This window comes from Chiloscyllium plagiosum, chromosome 7 (assembly GCF_004010195.1).
Source record: "Chiloscyllium plagiosum isolate BGI_BamShark_2017 chromosome 7, ASM401019v2, whole genome shotgun sequence".
NCBI lineage: Eukaryota > Metazoa > Chordata > Chondrichthyes > Orectolobiformes > Hemiscylliidae > Chiloscyllium > Chiloscyllium plagiosum.
In genome coordinates, this window is record NC_057716.1 from 23832869 (window position 1) to 23853030 (window position 20162).

The 20162-nt window shown below is 42.5% G+C and overlaps 1 protein-coding gene across 3 annotated transcripts; it reads right to left on the bottom strand.

Moving 5' to 3' along the window:
- Positions 1-3529: 3529 nt before the first annotated feature.
- On the bottom strand, positions 3530-9031 carry LOC122551411 (protein SGT1 homolog). 3 transcript variants are annotated; one of them, XM_043693257.1, is made up of 4 exons: positions 8912-9031; positions 8676-8806; positions 7837-7935; positions 3530-3986 (listed from the first exon to the last, which is right to left on the bottom strand). In XM_043693257.1, the coding sequence occupies exons 1-4, from the start codon at positions 8961-8963 to the stop codon at positions 3672-3674; spliced, it is 597 nt and encodes a 198-aa protein (XP_043549192.1). In that variant the 5' UTR covers positions 8964-9031; the 3' UTR covers positions 3530-3671. The 3 variants fall into 3 exon arrangements, with proteins under 3 accessions (XP_043549192.1, XP_043549190.1, XP_043549191.1); XM_043693255.1 differs by having other exon boundaries at positions 3530-3971; positions 8912-9028; XM_043693256.1 differs by lacking the exon at positions 7837-7935 and having other exon boundaries at positions 3530-3971; positions 8912-9030.
- Positions 9032-20162: the final 11131 nt, after the last annotated feature.

Sequence of the window (20162 nt, forward strand, 5' to 3'; positions counted from 1 at the left end):
CAGAGTATTTGCCATCAACACAAATCCAAGAAATTAGGGAACACTCTCTATCAAAGGTACCTTTTCATGTGAAATATATTCGCAGTGAAAAGACAGAAGATGACCCAGGGAGTCGGACATGAAAGACAACAGCCGCTGTATGGTTTTGAAATTAAGATTAGATTCCCTCCAGTGTGGAAACAGGCCCTTCGGCCCAACAGGTCCACACCAACCCTCTGAAAAGTAACCCACCCGAATGCGTTCCCCCCTATCATTATGCTCAATTAGCATGCCCAATTCACCTGACTGGTACATCTTTGGATTGTAGGAGGAAACCCATGCAGACACAGGGAGAATGTGCAAACTCCACACAGACAGTCTCTTGAGGCTGGAATCAAACCTCGGTCCATGGCGCTGTGAGGCAGCATTGCTAACCACTGAGCCACCGTGCCACCCCATTAAGTTAATGTAATTTTAATAAGTGTCTTATTGGAACAGCATATTGTTATAGAGTTGGAGACGGGTAATAAGCAATTAAGAGAAACGGGGACTTAGAGTTGTGAATAGTTGCTCAATGTTCAATTTCAGAGTTAAAAAATAATTTATGTTGTTTTCTCTAAATAGTGGAATTTGGGAGTTCTCTGTCACTCATATTTTAACAGATTACGAGGTGAGGTGAGCTTTTCTGGCTGTTTGGTTTAATCAGCAGAAAGAGTCACTGCCATGTCCTAACCGTTTAGGTGCTCGGGTCCATGATTTGGATAGATTTGGACAGGTTTAGACAGATCCAGTCTTAGGCTTGGACAGATTTGAACAGAATTGGGATATGAAAGATCCCAGTAGATTTTCATATTTGCTAATTAGTGTCCTAGATCTTTAAATAAAATGTAGGTGAGACACTTTGTTTAATTTTGGTTACTTGTGGTTGGTTAAATTAAAACTGAGGGATGTGGCACTGAAGATTGCTAATGAGGTTCTGGGATTTGAAGATGATGCCCAAATTTGCCAAGAAAGTTTAGAAAGACAGAGGAAGGACATACTTACAGAATTAGCAAATAGGTTAGAATTGGGTTTAACCGTGCATAAAAGGGAAGCTGAAACTGTAATGGAGTTGGTCAAGCACTTAGGTGTGTCAGAGAAACAGACAAGTGCAGAAGAGTTAGAGAACCTAAGCAGGAATAAAATGTGGAGGACAAATGCTATGGTACATGAGGTGGAATTAGGGAATGCTTTGTTACTTGGTACTTTTGAATGGTTCTTTCCATCAATTGCTCATTTGAATGATCATTGAATTTTTATTTGATGAAGTTTGTGTCTATTGTTGCGGGTCCCAAACAAAGGTAACAGAACTTGAGCCCCTTCCTGCCACCTTCTGCCAACAACCAGAAACATGTTTTGCTTGCATGCCCCTTGGCTTTCAGAGATGACCTGGGCTGGCTGTACCTTGGTCAGCCAGGAGGAGGTGCTCAAGTGGGCCTGACCCAGCCCGTACTCCTACTCAGCCCTGAATGCCACCATGAATGCCCCGACAAGAAGCCGGCCCTCAGCCAGATCTGGTGGCACGCGGCCTTGTAAAAGAGGAGCAAGGCAGCACTCCACCTGTCCCTAGATGACCGATTCAAGTGGGTGACAGGGACAGGATGATCTGGCTGAGAAGGGCCGTCTGCAGCCCCAGATCCCGCTCCTTTCCTCATGTATGTTTGGACATCTGAAAAGGAAGCAGAAAGTTTCTGAGGCCCCAAACCAAACTGCAGGCTCACTGCTGCTGCTCCAGGTCTGAGGTTACTCACAACTCCTCCAAGCACAGACTGGTTCTTTTTGGAATTTGTTACTGATAGGCAGCAGTAATCATGGGACAGAAAGGGCCCCAGATTGTAGGAGTCACCTTTTTGCAAGATCTGTGAATGAGCTGTGAATTAAAGCAGATGTCAGCCTTCACGTGCCTGCAAGCTATAGACCGGGCACCCCTAGTTTTAACCTCTTCTCATTTCTAATGACTTGAAAGCTTCTATCTGAATTCCCAGAGCTTGGAGACTCTTCAGTTGAGAGAAACTATTGTCCTATGCTGAAACCTTCATTCTTCTAAACCGGAGTCCAAACTAAACTCTGTTGTCTCAGTGCATCATAAAACTCAGTAGTGTAGCTATTCCATCAATTAAAAGCACAGGAATTCTGCTCGGCACTTAGCTGAATCACATGATTTCTTGGAAGCAATACACTTAGGTCACTATTCCAAATGCTTTTCTGACCACTGTAAAAAAATCCGGGTGGCTCAGAGCTTAGCAATGCTGCCTCACCGAACCAGGGACCCAGGATTGATTCCAGCCTCGGGCACTGTCTGTGTGTAGTTTGCACATTTTCCCTTTGCCTGTGTGGTTTCCTCAGGGTGCTCAGGTTTCCTCCATCAGTGTAAAGATGTGCAATTAAGGTTGACTAACCATGCTAAATTGCCCATAGTGTCCAGGGATGTGCAGGCTAGGTGGGTTAGCCATGGGAAATGTAAGGTTACAGGAATAGGGGTCTGGATCAGCGTGGGATGCTTTTGGATGGGTCAGTCTGGACTCAATGGGCCAAATGATGTGCTTCCACACTGTGGGGATTCTATGAAAAAAAGTTACCTTCACAGAACTAAAACCAAAATCCATCTGCCTCTGTATTTACATATAAATTCCAAAATAATAATATATTAGAATGATTATCGTAGCTTAAAGTATTAGGCTTAAATTTGCAGTCTAACCAGAATCATTGTAAATTTAGAAAATTTGTATGAGTTTTGCTTTTATTTTGGAACACAGAAATATTGAAGAGAAGTGTGAAATGGTTCACATTGGTCAGAAACATGGAGAATATTCTTTTAAATGATAAGAAACTATTAAACATTGAGATTCAAAGTGTACAGGGGAAGTTTAGTGCGCAGGGGAAGGAAAACTTGTAAATGTATAGGCCTTTGGAGTCCTGTACTGTGTGCTGCTTTAATCTCCTTACTTGGGGACGAATAATTTATATCTTTAGAAAGGCGCAATGCAGGTTAAATTTATTAATTTTTAAGATGGCTGTTCTATGTCTAGGAAGAGAGTGGAATGGACATCTGGAGTTCAAAAAAATGGGTTTCAATGTCGTTGGGACACAGAATTCTCCCACAGTTTAACAGAGTAGCTTCCCCTGGTTAAAGAGTCTAGATCTCAGGATCATATTATGATAGTGAGACAGCCATTTAAGACTGAGAAGAAGAGAAGTTTATTCATTCATGATGACTGTGAATCTTTGGAGTTCTCCATGTCTGCGAGCTGGGAATGCTCAGACAGAGAGTACATTGAAGGCAGAGTTTGTTACATGTTCACAGACTAAAGGAATCAAAGGATGTGGGAAGCAGGCAGGAAAATGAAGTTGAACAAAATATCAGTTATTGAATGGAAGAGTAGGAGTGAGGTGCTGCAAGGCTTAACCCTCTCTAATGTTTCTTTTCTACGGGTAGCAAAGGTTTTGCAACATCAGCACAAAAGGTAATGGCAATGTGATCATAGCAGAAAGAAAGGATAAGCAATCTCCATAACTTTTTGCACTGAGAATCAGCTGATCTTTACTTTTATTTGTCAAGAAATTGCAACTCATTGCAGGCCTTTGCATTTTTTTTATCAGTTAAAACAAAAATACCGAGGCTTTTTACTTTCTTCTCAATCACTGTTTTGTGATTATGATTCATTGCTATCCGATGATTCATTGCTTTCTGACGATTCATTGCTGTCTATTGATTCATTGCTTTCTGATGATGATGGTGGCTTTCTTTTCGTTGAAGTCATTGGTTCTGGCGTTGGTGTTGTCATTGGCTCCGGTGTTGACGTTGGTGTTGTTTCTGGTGTTGACGTTGGCCCTGGTGTTGGCGTTGCAGATGGTTCAGGTGTCGAGTTTGTGGAAGTTGAGTTACAAACTAGAGAAACTATGTCAATGGTGGTATTCTCAATAATGACTTGGCTTGTGCAAGTCAAGTTTATCTGTAGATCAAAAGACTGAGATTGTAATTCAGTGACAGTTCTCCAAACAGAGTGGGTATTGTAGTGACAGGGCGCCATCAGTAAAATTTTGAATGAGTGGTCACATAGAACCATTACATTGCAGATGAAAGCCATATAACCCATTGTACTGTGCTAACACTCTCCAAAAGACCATTTCACATACTGACATTCCCCTTCCTTCGCTCCATATCCCTGACATTCCTCCTCTATCCAGAATGGAAGCGTCAAAGGGTTTGATTTATACGGGACTTTTTTATTGTCATGTTGAATCTTATACTACAGATTACTGGGATACAATGATAGTTCTACAGCCATAGAGAGATTCCTAAGCACCCACTGAGGGACGTTGAATTCACCTTGTTCCTTTTCAGATCTCTGCACATCTCTGCTGCATCCTAGATTTTTCATTAGGAATGACAATGGGACTGCCCAAAGGCAAACTGCAGATTGCAGAAATGGGATTACCACCTACCCATTATTAACAGTTTAACAACGCAAGGCATTGGGAGTATTGTTGCATTCTGAGGTCCAGTATTGAGCAAGCAGTGGAAGAAGCTTTTTAAAAAAAATGCAAGAAGTGCCTTCCATAACACAGCTAATCATGGAAGCAAACTAACTGAACCTGAAGGGAGAAAGTGAGCACTACAGCTGCTGGAGCTCAGAGTTGAAGAGTGTGGTGCTGGAAAAGCATAGCCGGTCAGGCAGCATCAGGCAAATTTAACTGAACCTGAAGTCTGACGATGCTAAGGGGTTAGGTTGAACGCTGAGAAGCAGTATTGGAGACAAGTCCTGAACCTTTTAAATAAATAACTTTTAATATTTAGACAGATGTATTGCATTGTAGCCTCCCCTTGACTATCAAACCACAGCCTGTGATTCCTATCCTAACCAACATACTATATTGTCTGCATCCCTCTGTTTGCCATTTTTGGATATTTGGTCAGTGAGTGCTTTTGTATTAAACTGGTGCTATGGAATTGGTGGAACAGTTATTATTTCTAGCAACCATTCTGCTTGCAAATGTCAGTCACTCAGAATCGTTTAATAAAAACCGAAAGAACTGCAGATACTGTAAATCAGAAACAGAAACAGAATTTACTCAGAAAACTCAGCAGGTCTGGCAGCATCTGTGGACAGAAGTCAGAGTTAACGTTTCAGATCAATTACCTTTCCTCAGAGCTGATGGTAGCTAGGGAATGTCACTTTATATGCATAAGTGTGGGGTGGAGAGGCGTATGGAGTAAACAATAGGTGTGGATAGAGCCCAAAAAGAGAGAAGAACAATTGAGCAGGCAAAGGACTGGATAATGATCTCCTATGAGGCTAAATAGCTATTAATGGGGACTGTTAGTCATTAACAATGGGTTGTGTAATACCAGACTATGCAGAATAGCAGTCTTTACCCCAACCCCAGTCACCAGGCTTTGTTATCCAAGTTAGGAAAAGCATATAACCATGTAAAATCTGCTGCCATAACTAGCAGGGTATAAGTGTAGAATTTGTGCTGCATGAAGGATTGCACAATCTATCATTGTCACAGTGGGGTGGCTGTCACAGTATAATTCACAGCTCCAAGTGTTATAAAGTCTATGAAGTGGGGTGATAAATACAAATTTTTATTGTTACAAGTGATTAATAGCTGTAAGTAATTTTTAATTTAGTGAATTGATTTTTAAAAATCAATTAGAGTATTTTCTAATATAGTAATATTTTAAAAGAGTATGAGAATGTTCATTTCAGCATGGATTCTGAGATATGTCAATGGATAATACTGAATGAATTAGCCAGGAAAGACAAAGGACGGGTTGGGGTTTGGGTCAGTATGAGTTAGTACAAAACTAGCATAGGAGCTATGAAGGGCTGTGGATGTAGATAAAAGGGCATAGGTTGGTATTGAGGCTATAATCAGGCATGAAAGCATGTGGCCACATTTTCTTTCTGACTTACATATTGGACTGAAGAAGAAATTTGGATTGGCATGTTCTCCATTTCTCAGATTTTCTTTTTCAAGCCAATTAACATCACAACAATGACTCAGTCCCACTCTCGTCTATATTAGGTACATGATAGCATCTAGATCCTTTGCAAAAACTCCAATTATATACTTCCCCTGGAGTAGACTGTGGAGCTATTGTACAAGGGTGCGGTAAATTGCCTAGCCTGTGACGAAGTGAAATATAGAAATTATTACCTCTGTTGATAACTAACAACCACTTCTGTGAAGATGCCTTTGCTATTTGTATAGTTCTTCCCACAGCATTGCGTTTTGCTGGGTGATTATGATAGAAATAGATTCCATTCTCATTTAATAAAAGCTGAAAGAATTGCAGAAATAAAAACAGAATTTGCTGGAAAAACTCAGCAGGTCTGGCAGCATCTGTGAACAGAAATCATAATTAATATTTCAGGCCAAGTGACCTTTCCTGAAAAAACTGCGGATGCTGTAAATCAGAAACAAAAACAGAATTTGCTGGAAAAACTTAGCAGGTCTGGCAATCTGTGGAGAGAAATCAAAGTAATTGTTTCAGGTCAAGTGACCTTTCATATTTCTGAATGGGAATTTCTTCTTTTTTAACTGTGAACCATTATCTAATGCGAACATCTCTGGGAACCTATAATTGTAAAACAGCTTCTCAAAATCTCAATAGCTTTAGTGCTTGCAGCATTTGGCATAGCTTCAACAGCAGACACAGGGTTTGTCCCATGAAGAGAGGCTGACAGTTTAACCTTTTATTCACTGGAGTTTAGAAGAATGAGAGGAGATCTAATGAGGTATATAAGATTCGAAAGAGGATGACCAAAGTAGGTGTCGAAAGGATGTTTCCTCATGTGGAGAAATCCAGAAGGAGAGGGCATAGTTTTAGGAGAAGTGATGTCGCAGATTTAAAAGGAGAAAATGAGGACTGAAGATGCTGGGGGTTGGCAATACTGGTTCCGATGAAGGGCTCTTGCCTGCTCGTCGATTCTCCTGCTCCTCGGATGCTGTCTGACCTGCTGTGTTTTTCCAGCACCCACGAAGAGATTTAAAATACAGATGAGCAGAATTACTTCTCCCAAAGGGTCATAAATCTGTGGAATTTGCCATCCCAGTTGTGGTGGATACTGGGACATTGAGTAAATTTAAGGAGGATATAGACAGGTTTTTAATTAGTAATGGTTGAAAGGTTCAAGAGAGCAGGAAGGAAAGTGGAGTTGAGGCTGAGATGAGATCAGCCATGATTGTATCAAATGACAGATCATGCTCAAGGGCTAAGTTGCCTACTCCTGCTCCTAATTCTTATGTTCTGTCAATCTATTTACGAGAATGATCTCCTTTCCTCTTGAAAAAAATTTGATGTACTTATCCCCACTCTTTTCTTCTGCTTAACCATGGACAACCACAGTTAGGTCAATTTTTTGTAAGCCCTGAGACAATGGAAGATTGCGTGAGCTTGCAGAGAGATAGAGCTGGGTGTTATCTGTAGATATATAACACCATGTTTTTGGGCAACATTGCCAAGGGGCAACTTGTAAATGAGCAAGATTTGGGCACATTCCACAGGTAAAAGTGTAGTGATGGGCTGAGGGGTCATGACTGGCAATATCCCGATGAAGAATGAGGTAAACAGGGAGGGAAACAATCCAGGTCAGTGCCATTTAGCTGGAAAACACAAAAGATTCATTTGAGGGGGCTTTTTTAATTTAAAATCAACGTCAGTGTTACAGTTATTAACACTGAACCAACAGAGGACTGTATTTCAAATGCTCCACGACGGATCATTGTGCCATTTACTGTTGCACTAAAAGTGACAGGATGAGGATTAACTACAAAAGAGAAGCAAATGATCAACATTCTAATACTCACAGCACTTGAGAGATTCATTCCAGGGGCAATGCTGGATGCAGCTTCCTGCACATCAAAGGCTAAATCCAGCTTAAGTATAAAGCTTCCACTTTCATTAATCTAACCAAAAGAAGAGTTATACATAGTGAGGGGTGTTTCAGATAATGGTTAGAAATAATGACTCGATACGCTGGACAAGAAATAATTGCACTTTCCTCTGAAGAGTATCCCACCCAGATTCACCCCATCCCTGTAACTCTACAATCCCCACAGCCAATCCACCTAACCTGCACAGCCTTGGACACTATAGGCAAAATAGCATGGCCAAACCACCTGCACAACTTTGGACTGTGGGAGGAAATTGGAGCAACTGAAGGAAACCTACACAGACATGGGGAGGAATTGCAAACTCCATGCAGACAGCTACCCAAGGCTGCAATAGAACCCGGGTCCCTGATTCTGTGAAACAGCAGTGCTGATCACTGAGCCATCGTACTGCCCTAATGTCTTGACACATTTTAGTTTGTTAAAGATGGTATGCATATTAAAATACCTGCATTGTGTTCAGTTCATAGAATCATGTATAAAGTTATTATGATGATCATTTGATTCTCATAAGTTCTTTGCTGAGCCAAATGATTGACAAGTGATTCATTAATGACTGATTCCAAAACTAAATGTTAACATCAACAGGTTCAGTATTAAATGCTGATATGAAAAAAAACTTACATCAATCCCTCTTTTCAGCAACATAAATTCTCAGTAACATCATGCATGGTCAAAAGAAGGAATTAATTATGGTAACACTCATTACAAAGGATGAGGACAAACAAAAGTCAATTGGATTTGGTGTTACTTACATTTGTTACTCTACAGTTCACAATAGTCAAGGGGTTACCCATTGCGAAAAGTGTATTCACCCTTGCAGTTGTAGCATTCAAGACTGAATCAATCACGGGAATGGTAGTTGGTTCGCATGGACCTACCGAATCTAAAAGCAAAAGGTTTTTAAGAATAATTACATTTATGAATATTGGCAATTTGGGTTAATACCCAATGATACTCTAATTGTTCCTCAGCACAACGAAATACTTGCCAGATTGATAAAGAATCTGGGCTGCAGCAAACAAAAACAGAATAATTTTCATTTTGCCAGCAGAGAGGTGATCGACTCTCCAACTCTTTCTCCAACTCTTTCTCCACTCTCCCTGCTGTCTGATTTCATTCAATATTTATTGTGGGGCAATGACGAAACATGACCACAATCCCTCTGCTTCCTCCATTTCCTCCACACCCTTTCCAGCTGTTAGCAACATGTCCAAACATTTGTTTGAGTGTGGCAATCTATTTTGTAAGGAGTGTCGTGCATCAATTTCCTGTTTCATAATCAATTCAATTTGGGTAACTTTACAAATTATTTATGATGAACTGCAATAGAATAAAGAAGAGATCAGTTTTCAAATTAAAGAATTGAACTCCACTCCCCCAAAATCCAAAGCACAGAGCTATCTATCACCAGTGCCTGTCCACTGTCTTCAAGTCAGAATTGTGATGGAATGCTCCCCACTTGCCCAATGAGTGTGGCTGTAACAACATTTGCCACCATCCAGGAAGAATCAGCCTGCTTCATTGGCAGTGCATCCAGCAACTTCAGCGTCAATTCCCTTCATCAATGATGCACAGCAACGGAATTGTGTATCACTTACAAGATGCACTGTAGTAGCTCACCAAGAATCCTCTGACATCACCTTCCAAAACTGTGATTTCTATACCCCAGAAGGACAACAGCAGCAGAGGCATGAGAACACCACCACCTCCGAGACCTCCTCTAAACTACATACCATCCCAACTTGGAACGATATTGCCATGCCTTCACTGTCATTAGGCCAAACCCCATCCTAACAGTATCCCTACACCCAAGGACAGCAGCAGTCAACTAATCCCCACATCCTCCAAGGCAACTAGGAATGGGCAATAGATTCTGGCCTTGTCAGCTGTGCCCATATCCAAAAGAGCAATTAAAAAAAAAAATGCCCAGCCTTGTGAATGTGATCCAGGAAAAAAAAGTCAGATGTTTATTCTGGGGTCTTGTAGAGGTAAGGATGGGTGGGGGGGAGGTGAGGTGTTGATGTTAAATGTCTCCAATATGTCATTATAGATCATGTGTGGAAGGTTAACCTTAATGTTAGCTGAGAAGTCAAATGGATAGCCATTGAAAGATCAGAGGCTTAGAGGGACAGGAATCATCAACTTCACCCCACAAACCTATTCTGCCATTCATTGAGACCATAACTGATGAATGACTGTCAACCATGAAGCTGCACATGCACCAGAATCCAAACATTGTGTCTCATGGTGCTGATGGGATATTAATGCCTGCTCCGCCTCACACTGCATCCACCCGTCCATATGTCACTTCCTTCGTGTTCTTATGTCCCTTACCAATTTGCAGTGGCTCAGGTAATAATCCAGAGATTACAACTTTTGAGATCCTGTCTCCAATTTTGTTCTTAATTCCTGATCTTCCCCAAACAGGACCACTTGTCTATGTTATTCGTGTCAACATGGACAACAACAATAGGATGCTACCTCTCCCTCCCCAATGTCCTTTCAAGCTGCCTCGAGATACCCTTCACCTTGGCACCAAAAAGGCAACACACCCTGGATCCTTCTCACAAAGGATGCTACCGGTTCCCCGAAATATAGAAACCCCTAACACTGTCACTTTTCTTTGGGCTCCCCACATTTCACTGTCTTCCAGGACCATGGTGCAATGATCCATTTGACTATCCTCCCACAGACTCTTTCCTCGTCCATAAAGGGAGCAAGTACCTCATACCTGTTGGACTAGATCAAACCTGGGGCTCCTACAATGCTATATTCAGAATCCTTCTACCCTTCTGACCAGTGTTAGCTTCATAAAACTATCATATCATGGCATCCCCACAATATGGAAGCAGGCCATTTGACCCATTGAGTCCACACCGACCCTCTGTACAGCATCCCACCCAGATCCACTCTCCTACTCTATCCCTGTAATCCTGCAATTCCTATGGCTAATCCACCTAGCCTGCACATTCCTGGACATTATGGGCAACTTAGCACAGCCAATCCACCTAACCTGCACATCTTTGGACTGTGGGAGGAAACTGAAGTACCCAGAGGAAACCCACGCAGACAAAGGGAGAGTGTGCATTTCCACATAGACAGTTGCCGGAGGGTAGAATCGAACTCAGGTCCCTGGTGCTATGAGGCTTCAGTGCCAACCAATGAAAGACTGTACCTTCCTCTAACCAGCAGCCAAATTTGAAATTTTTAAGCTAGAGTGTGTGATTGCCTAGGACACGGTGTCCAGGTAACTCGCCCACTCCCAGATGTGTTGCAGTATCTGAAGCTCAGATTCCAGTTTATCAACTTTGAGCCAAACTTCCTCGAACTATGGACACTTAATGCAGATGTGATCATTGTGGCTCACAGTGGGATCCACCAACTCGAACATATGCAAGAACACTCATGTCTGGCTTCACTTATATAGAACCTTGGTGGAGCTGCAACTTGGGTTACCAAGTGCAATTTAGGTGCCTTTACCAAACAAAGAGTATATTTTCCATACAGGAAGTACAGTGGAGGTTCATCAGAGACCAGGAACTGTGGGATTATCCTTTGAAGAATGTTTGAGGAGACTGGGCCAACATTCTCTGGTGTTTAGAAAAACAAAGTGAGCCCACAGAAACTTCGAGAATTCTTAAGAACCTCGACAGCGAGGGTGCAGAAAGGACATTTGCCATGGTTAGAACATAGAACATAGAATATACAGCGCAGAACAGGCCCTTCAACCCTCGATGTTGTGCTAACCTGTGAACTAATCTAAGCCCATCCCCCTTCACTATCTCATCATCATGTGGCACGGTGGCTTAGTGGTTAGCACTGCTGTCTCACAGCGCCAGGAACCCGTGTTTGATTCACGCCTCTGGCGACTGCACATTCTCCCTGTGTCTGTGTGGGTTTCCTCTTGCGGTCCAAAGATGGGCAGGTCAGGTGAATTGCAAGAGTTCCAAGGAGGTGGCAGAGCAGATGACCAAAATTATTCTGGGTAGGAGTGAAAGGAACAGAATGGTCATTATGGGGGATTTTAACTTCCCCAACATTGACTGGAAATGCTATAGCTCTAGTACATCGGATTGATCAGTTTTTGTCCAATGTGTACAGGAGGGTTTCCTGACATAGTATGTCGAAGGACCGACAAGAGGGGAGGCCATACTGGTCTGGTGCTTGGTAATGAACCAGGCCGGGTGTTTGATTTAGTGGTGGGTGAACACTTTGGAGAGAGTGACCATAATTCAGTTACATTTAGTTGAGCAATGGAAAGGGATAGGCAAATGCCACAGGTCAAGAGTTATTGATGGGGCAAGGGCAATTATAATGCGATTAGGCAAGAACTAGGGTGCATAGAATGGGATAGCAAAATGTAGGGGATGCAGACAATGGAAACGTGGAGCTGGTTTAAGGAACAGATATTGCGCGTCCTTGATGGGGGATTTTAACTTCCCCAACATTGACTGGAAATGCTATAACTCTAGTACATCGGATTGATCAGTTTTTGTCCAATGTGTACAGGAGGGTTTCCTGACATAGTATGTCGAAGGACCGACAAGAGGGGAGGCCATACTGGTCTGGTGCTTGGTAATGAACCAGGCCGGGTGTTTGATTTAGTGGTAGGTGAGCACTTTGGAGAGAGTGACCATAATTCAGTTACATTTAGTTGAGCAATGGAAAGGGATAGGCAAATGCCACAGGTCAAGAGTTATTGATGGGGCAAGGGCAATTATAATGTGATTAGGCAAGAATTAGAATGTATAGAATGGGATAGCAAAATGTAGGGGATGCAGACAATGGAAACGTGGAGCTGGTTTATAGTGGAACAGATATTGCGCGTCCTTGATAGGTATGTCCCTGTCAGGCGGGGAGGAAGTGATAAGGTAAGGCAACAGAAATTGCATCTCTTGTTAAGAAGAAGAAGGAAGCTTATGTGTTGATGAGGCAAGATGGTTCAGATGAGGTGATGGAGAGATACAGATCAGCTAGGGCAGATTAAAAGAGAGAGTTAAGAAGAGCAAAGAGAGGACACGAGCAGTCTTTAGTAAATAGAATCAAGGAGAACCCTAATGCTTTCTGTAGGTATGCGAGGAATAAAAGGATGATTCGGGTAGGAATAGGGCCAGTCAAAGACAGAAGTGGGAAGTTGAGTGTGGACCCTGTGGAGATCGGAGAGGTGCTAAATGAACATTTCTCATCGGTGTTCACTCAGGAAAAGGAGAATATTGTAGAGGAGAAGAATGAGGTACGAGATATTAGACTGAAAAGGACCAAGGTTAGTTACGAATAGGTGTCATCAATTCTAGAAGGAGTGAAAGTATAGAAGTCCCCTGGGCCGGATGGGATTTATCTAAGGATTCTCTTGAAAGCCAGGGAGGAGATAGCAGAACCTTTGGCTTTGATATTAGAATATTGTAGAGGAGAAGAATGAGGTACGAGATATTAGACTGAAAAGGATCGAGGTTAGTTACGAATAGGTGCCATCAATTCTAGAAAGAGTGAAAGTAGAGAAGTCCCCTGGGCCGGATGGGATTTATCCAAGGATTCTCTGGAAAGCCAGGGAGGAGATAGCAGAACCTTTTAGCTTTGATATTTGAGTCGTCATTGTGTACACGTTTAGTACCAGAGGACTGGAGGATTGCAAATGTTGTGCCTTTGTTCAAGAAGGACAGTAGAGATGACCCAGGTAATTATAGACCAGTGAGCCTTACTTCTGTTGTAGGAAAGGCTTTGGAAAGGATTTTAAGAGATAAGATTTATAATCATCTAGCAAGCAACAATTCGATTTCAGATAGTTAACATGGTTTCGTCAGGGGCAGGTCGTATCTCACAAAGTCCCCCTGCAACCTGCAACATTCTTCCACACTGTCCACCCTCCACCAATTTTCGTGTCATCTTTAAACTTACTAACCCATCCACCTATGCCTGTGTCCAAGTCATTTATAAAAATGACAAACAGCAGTGGTTCCACTAGTGGTGACACATCACTAGTAACCGGACTCCAGGCTGAATATTTTCCATCAACCACCACTCGCTGCCTTCTTACAGAAAGCCAAACTGCTAAATCGCCTTCAATCCCATGCCTCCGCACTTTCTCCAATAGCCTACCATGTGGAACCTTACCAAAGGCTTTACTGAAGTCCATGTATACCATGTCAACTGCCCTACCCACATCCACATGGTTGGTCACTTGCTCAAAAAATTAAATGATGTTTATGAGACACAATCTGCCCTTGATGAAACCATGTTGACTACCTCCAATCAAATTGTTGCTTGCGAGATGATTATAAATCCTATCTCTTATAATCCTTTCCAAAACTTTTCCTACAACAGACAGAAGGCTCACTGGTCTATAATTACCTGGGTGATCTCTACTGCCCTTCTTGAACAAGGGCACAACATTTGCAATCCTCCAGTCCTCAGGTACTAAACCTGTAGATAATGATGACTCAAAGATGAAGGCCAAAGGCTCTGCCACCTCCTCTCTAGCTTCCCAGAGAATCCTCGGATAAATCCCATCCAGCCCAGGGAACTTATCTACTTTCACACCTTCTTGAATTGATAACACCTCCTCCTTACTAACCTTAATCCTTTCAAGTCTAATAGCCTGTATCTTAGTCTTCTCCTCTACAATATTCTCCTTTTCCTGAGTGAAAACAGATTAGAAATATTCGTGTAGCACTTCTCCGATCTCCACAGAGTCCACACTTAACTTCCCACTTCTGTCTTTGACTGGCCCTACTCCTACCCTAGTCATTCTTTTATTCCTCACATGCCTATAGAAAGCTTTAGGGTTCTCCTTTATTCTACCTGCTAAAGACTGCTCATGTCCCCTCCTTCCTCTTCTTAATTCACTCTTTAAATCCTTCCGAGCTAATCTGTAACTTTCCATCACCTCATCTGAACCATCTTGTCTCAAAGTCACATAAGCCTTCTTCATCCGCTAAACAAGAGATACAATTTCTTTAGTAAACCACGGTTCCCTTACCTTATCACTTCCTCCCTGCCTGACAGGGACAAACCTATCAAGGACATGCAATACATGTTCCTTAAACCAGCTCCACATTTCGATTGTCCCCATCCCCTGCAGTTGGCTAGCCCATTCTATGCCTCCTAAGTCTTGCCTAAGTGCATTATATTTGCCCATCTCCCATCGCTAACTCTTGACATGTGACATGTACCTATCCCTTTCCATCGCTAAACTAAATGTAACCGAGTTATGGTCACTCTCTCCAAAGTGCTCACTTACCACTAAATCAAACAGTTGGCCTGGTTCATTACCAAGTACCAGATCCAGTGTGGCCTCCCCTCTTGATGGCCCTTCGACATACTGTGTCAGGAAACCTTCCTGCACACATTGGACAAAAACTGATCCATCTGATATATTAGAGTTATAATATGGGGCCTCCCTTCCTCCTCCTCACGCCTCAAGCCACATATTGATCCTCCTTATCTTACAGTTTTCCGTGGCTCTGTGTAGAGCTGGGTGTAATCCAGAGATAGCCAGATCCTACCTCTGTACTTTGCCAGACATGTATGACCTTAAAACCTCCCCTCTCTATGTTGTTTTCATACAAAGTGTAGCACAGGTCCTGGCTCATTCTGCTCCCCTGCCTCTACTACAGAATAATCTGCACCCTCTTTGGGATCTCTTTGTGACATCCTGCACCCTAGCACCAGGAAGGTAGCACAACATTTATGGTACTTTACAATGACAGGTACAGAAGCATGGGGTCATGTGGAATCCTTTTTAGAAATGGCATTTCACTGCTCCATCCTGTGCAATCCAATGCCCCTGTAGTTCAAAAATACATTTCATCACATTAAACATTTTACAGTCAGTTGGAAAGTCAATCTTCACTTCAGTTTAATGTATCCACAAAGTGAAACATTGCATGTGTGTATCCCTTAAATCCCCAGCTGCTACCAATGTCAATAAGTGTCTCTTTTTAACTGTCTTGATGCATTAATCAACAAATCAATAATCCCTTTTAAGGGCCACTTAACTATCATTGCAATAAAAGCAAAAACATTAAAAGAAAATAATTTACTAAAGTAATGGTGATTGATGACACACTGCAGCCCCTGTGGTGCCCATCAGTCATGGAAATGCCTCAACTGTACCCGCAGGCACCACAACTACCCTCTCCAAGGATACTCGGTGCCAAGGAGGAGAAAGTGCAGATACTGGAGATCAGAGTCAGGAGTGTGGTGCTGGAAAAACACAGCAGGTCAGGCAGCATCTGAGGAGCAGGAGAATCGACATTCCGGGCATGAACAGCTTATGACCGAAACGTCGATTCTCCTGCTCCTCAATGCTGCCTGATTTGCTGTGCTTTTCCAGCACCACACCCTCCACTCATACTTGGTGCTAACCTCACCGTGAAATCCAATGACCCCCTTGAATACCCCTGCGTGGCTAGGCTGAACAGCAGAATGAGGAGGAGGGCCTTTGATCTACCTCTTGTATCCCCTCCCTTCCCCCCAACCAAACTGGGGATTCAAAGACCAACGGGAGGTTGGGCTGAGTTGCAAACATGAACTGAACAGCCAACCTCCCTACACCCTCAGATATTGAAGCAAGGTCTGCAGAGTCACACAATCAACAAAAACCTGGAGCACAAAACCCTCAGATCACCAGCTGGGAATCCAGGGATCATTGTAAAGCCCTAACACATAGGACTGTCATATACGTCTGCCTCTAACTCCTAATCCCTGCTGGAGAAAGGGAGGGGAAGTGAAGGATCAGCAGCCGCAGCCTGGAAAGGAAACCTCTCTGCGTGGAGTGGAATGAGATGGGGGTGGCTTAGATTGTGGAGCTAAGGCTCCTGTGGGTGGTTCACAGCTCTGGAGTCTATGAGGAATTCTATATGAAAAGGGAAACAACTCAAACAGGAAGGTGTCTCATCAATAAAATTGACTGACAAGACTTGTGTTATTATCCTCTGTGCTAAGATTTTCAATTCAGTTTCAGATGATGCTTCCTATTATCAAACCAACTTACATCAAGAAAGAAAATTTATCTTTACTTTATTCACTCATGGGATGTGGGTGTCATTGGCTAGGCCAGCATTTGGTGCCCATCCCTAGTTGCCTTGAAGGAGGCAGTGAATCATCTATTCGGCAGTTCACCCTGAAGATTGCTGTGAATGCTTCAGTCTTATCTTTTGCACTGATCTGCTGGGTTCTCCCATCATTGAGAAGGGGTATATTGTTGAGCTTCCTCCTCCAGTGAATTATTTAATTGTACACCATCATTCCTGTAGTGGCAGGACTGCAAAGCTTAGATCGAATCCATTGGTGAGTTCTGTTTATCACCTGCTACTTATGCTGTCTGGTACCTTCACCAGGTTGACACCTCATTTTTAGGTACATCTGGTGCTGCTCCTGGGCATGTCCTCCTGCACTCTCCATTCAACCAGGATGGTTTCCCTGGCTTGATGGTAACAGTTGAGTGGGGGATATGCTGAGCCATGAGGTTACAGATTGTGCTGTTGATGGCCCACAGTGTCTCAGGGAAGCCCAGTTTTCAGTTGCTAGATCCATTCAAAGTCTGTCCCATTCAGCAAGGTAATAAATCTAGTGCTGCTGCCAATTAACTCTTGGTGGTGAATATTGAAATTCCCCCCCCCCAGAGTACATTATGTGCTTTTTGTCACCCTCCATGCTTCCTCCAACTGCTGTGCAATGTGGAGGACAATACATGGTGAACATCAATTATACTTAATTCCCTCATTCTTAAATTCACATAAATATGTTAGTTGCGTAATTTTTAAAGCCATTATGCCTCCTGAAAGTTCACATATATTTATCCATTGCACAACACTCACTTCCTCATAATTTACGTGTTTAAAGATTTCTAGCAGATTCATGATGACTTTTGCTAATGCTTCCTTAACTATCATTTTCTTGTCTTCTGTATTATTGCAATTTCTTAAGTAGCAGAATATGTTGTCTGCTCTTTAACACCATCTGCCTGTCATTTAATACCTGAATACAAAACTTGCAACTTTGTGTTTTGCTTCTTCTGATATCCATTTTAGCTATCCTTTATAAGGCTCCCATTGTCCTTACAGTTTGGTTTGCTTGTCTTGATGAAAACATTTCTTCTTGATCTTTATGTTTGTTATGGCCACCTTATTCAGCAATGGTGCTTTAGCTATGTTGTTACTCCATACTAATGCATTGCTAAGAATTGCTGTCTTTAGTATGTGATGCTTAACTGAGGTCCGACCGATCTGCTTGGCTGGACGTTAAAGAACCCATGGCCTTATTTTGTATCAGAGCTGAGCAGTTACGTAAGCTCACTGCACTGCTGCATTTCCTCCACCCATGGCCACACTGCTTTAAGAACAATATCTAACTTTATGTTTAACTTGTGTTATGTATGGTTAAAAAGAGCAAGACGTAGTCTGTTAATTTTATAGGGTGGAATCTTTCCAGGCATTGGATGACATGGGCATTGTGGATGCAAAGCTGCCTATGATTCGATCAGGGCTGTGTTGGAGCATACATGGAGTTGCAGAAGGTGTGGTTCTACTGCATGGATTTGTCTGGGGGTGTGAGGTTATAGGGGAAGCTCTAGTATAGACCGGATGATGTGTGCTGCATCATCCTGGTGTGCTGTGTTCACACAGCTGGAATAGACAATGAGATGAAGTGCTGGATGTTGAGGAACTGAGGAGTGGGATCAGTTTTCCTGGGAGGAGGATGAGACACTGGGGAAAAAGGAGCAAAAAGAGGAAGTGCTGGGGAAAACTGAGCAGCCCTGGCAGCAGAGCTAAAACCTTGGGTCCAGTGACACTTCTTTGGTACTGAAGGGTCAGTGGACAAAAAACACTGACTGTGCTTTCTCTCCACAGGTGCTGCCAGACCTGCTAAGCTCCTCCAGCTATTTCTGGTTTTGTTTCTGATTTCCAGCATCCTTTGGTGTTTGTCTTTTGGAGGAAGAAGCTTTCCTGGAGTATTCCAGGCTTTGGCTGCATTAGGTGTTACCCGGTTCGAGTAGATGAGAACTGGGTACAGTGGACCATCATGGAATGGTCAATAGTTATTGATCACTATGCCAATATTTAGTGAGCATTGTAGGGGGACAGTCACAGACTCTATTTGTGTTCGGTAAAATAAAGCTTGTGTTTGGAAATGTCCAGTTGTTTGCCTGTGTGTGATATTCTCCTACTGGGCAATGACAAGTCATAGGTCCCCAGTGGGCACTGGGAACAGAGTAATGTTGATATAGACAGGGTGTCTAGACACAATGTAGTTAGTGTCAGGTAAATTGAGTGACCTGGTGGTTAAACAGCAACTAAGGTGAGGTAATGCAGCCATACGTGTGGGCAACAGTCAGCTGTTCTAAGTGTCAGTCATGACTATTATGTTCTTTGGGCAGCCTGGTTTTAGAACATAGAACATAGAAAACAACAGCACAGTACAGGCCCTTCACCCCTCAATGTTCTGCCGATCTTTCATCCTACTCTCAGATCTAACTAACCGACATTCCCACATTTTACTATCATCCATGTGCCTACCCTAGAGTCACAAAAATGGCCCTAATGTATCTGACTCTATTACCACCAGTGGCAGTGCATTCCACTATGAATTGCTATGAATCAAAATGGAATTTATATTATTCATTCATGGAATGAGGGCATTTCTGGCTCGGCCAGCATTTATTGCCCATCCTAGAGGGCAATTAAGGTGCAACCACAAAGCTGTGGGTTGGCAGTCACATACAGGCCAGACCAGATAAGGATGGCAGTATTGTTTCCTAAAGGGCATAAATGAACCAGATGGGGTTTTCTTCTGGCAATCAACAATCATTAGATTCTTAATTCTGGATATTTTAAAAGTTCAAATGCCACCACTCGAACCCAGGTCCCCAGTACACAACCTGGGTCTCTGGATTAACATTCCAGTGACAATGCTGCTAGACTATCACCTGACACTGTCATTGAGAATGATAAAAATTGCCACTTCAATACAATAACTCTTTTCTTCATTTCAGAGCCAGTATCACTGAATAAAAATCGTACATACACTTTTTAAAATTTCATGTTTCTGTTGAATACGCCTGCACTCTCCTTCTCAAAACTGGGGCAACTCTTTGAATATTTCACTGGGTGATTATGACCATCTGAGAAATGTTGATAAAATTGATTGTTTAAATTGAATTGGACACAAATAACCCGATGTTTTGGAATTTGAGATGATAACTCTGGAGAAGACTACCAGTAACATTAAAAGTAACTTAC

Excerpts from the sequence above, each read along its gene's own strand:
- LOC122551411 (XM_043693257.1), bottom strand. The coding sequence starts at position 8,963 with ATGAAAATTATTCTGTTTTTGTTTGCTGCAGCCCAGATTCTTTATCAA. Across the intron at positions 8,807-8,911 it reads CCAGATTCTTTATCAATCTG|ATTCGGTAGGTCCATGCGAA; the intron begins GCAAGTATTTCG and ends TTTTGCTTTTAG. Across the intron at positions 7,936-8,675 it reads TGAACTGTAGAGTAACAAAT|ATTAATGAAAGTGGAAGCTT; the intron begins GTAAGTAACACC and ends TCTTTTGGTTAG.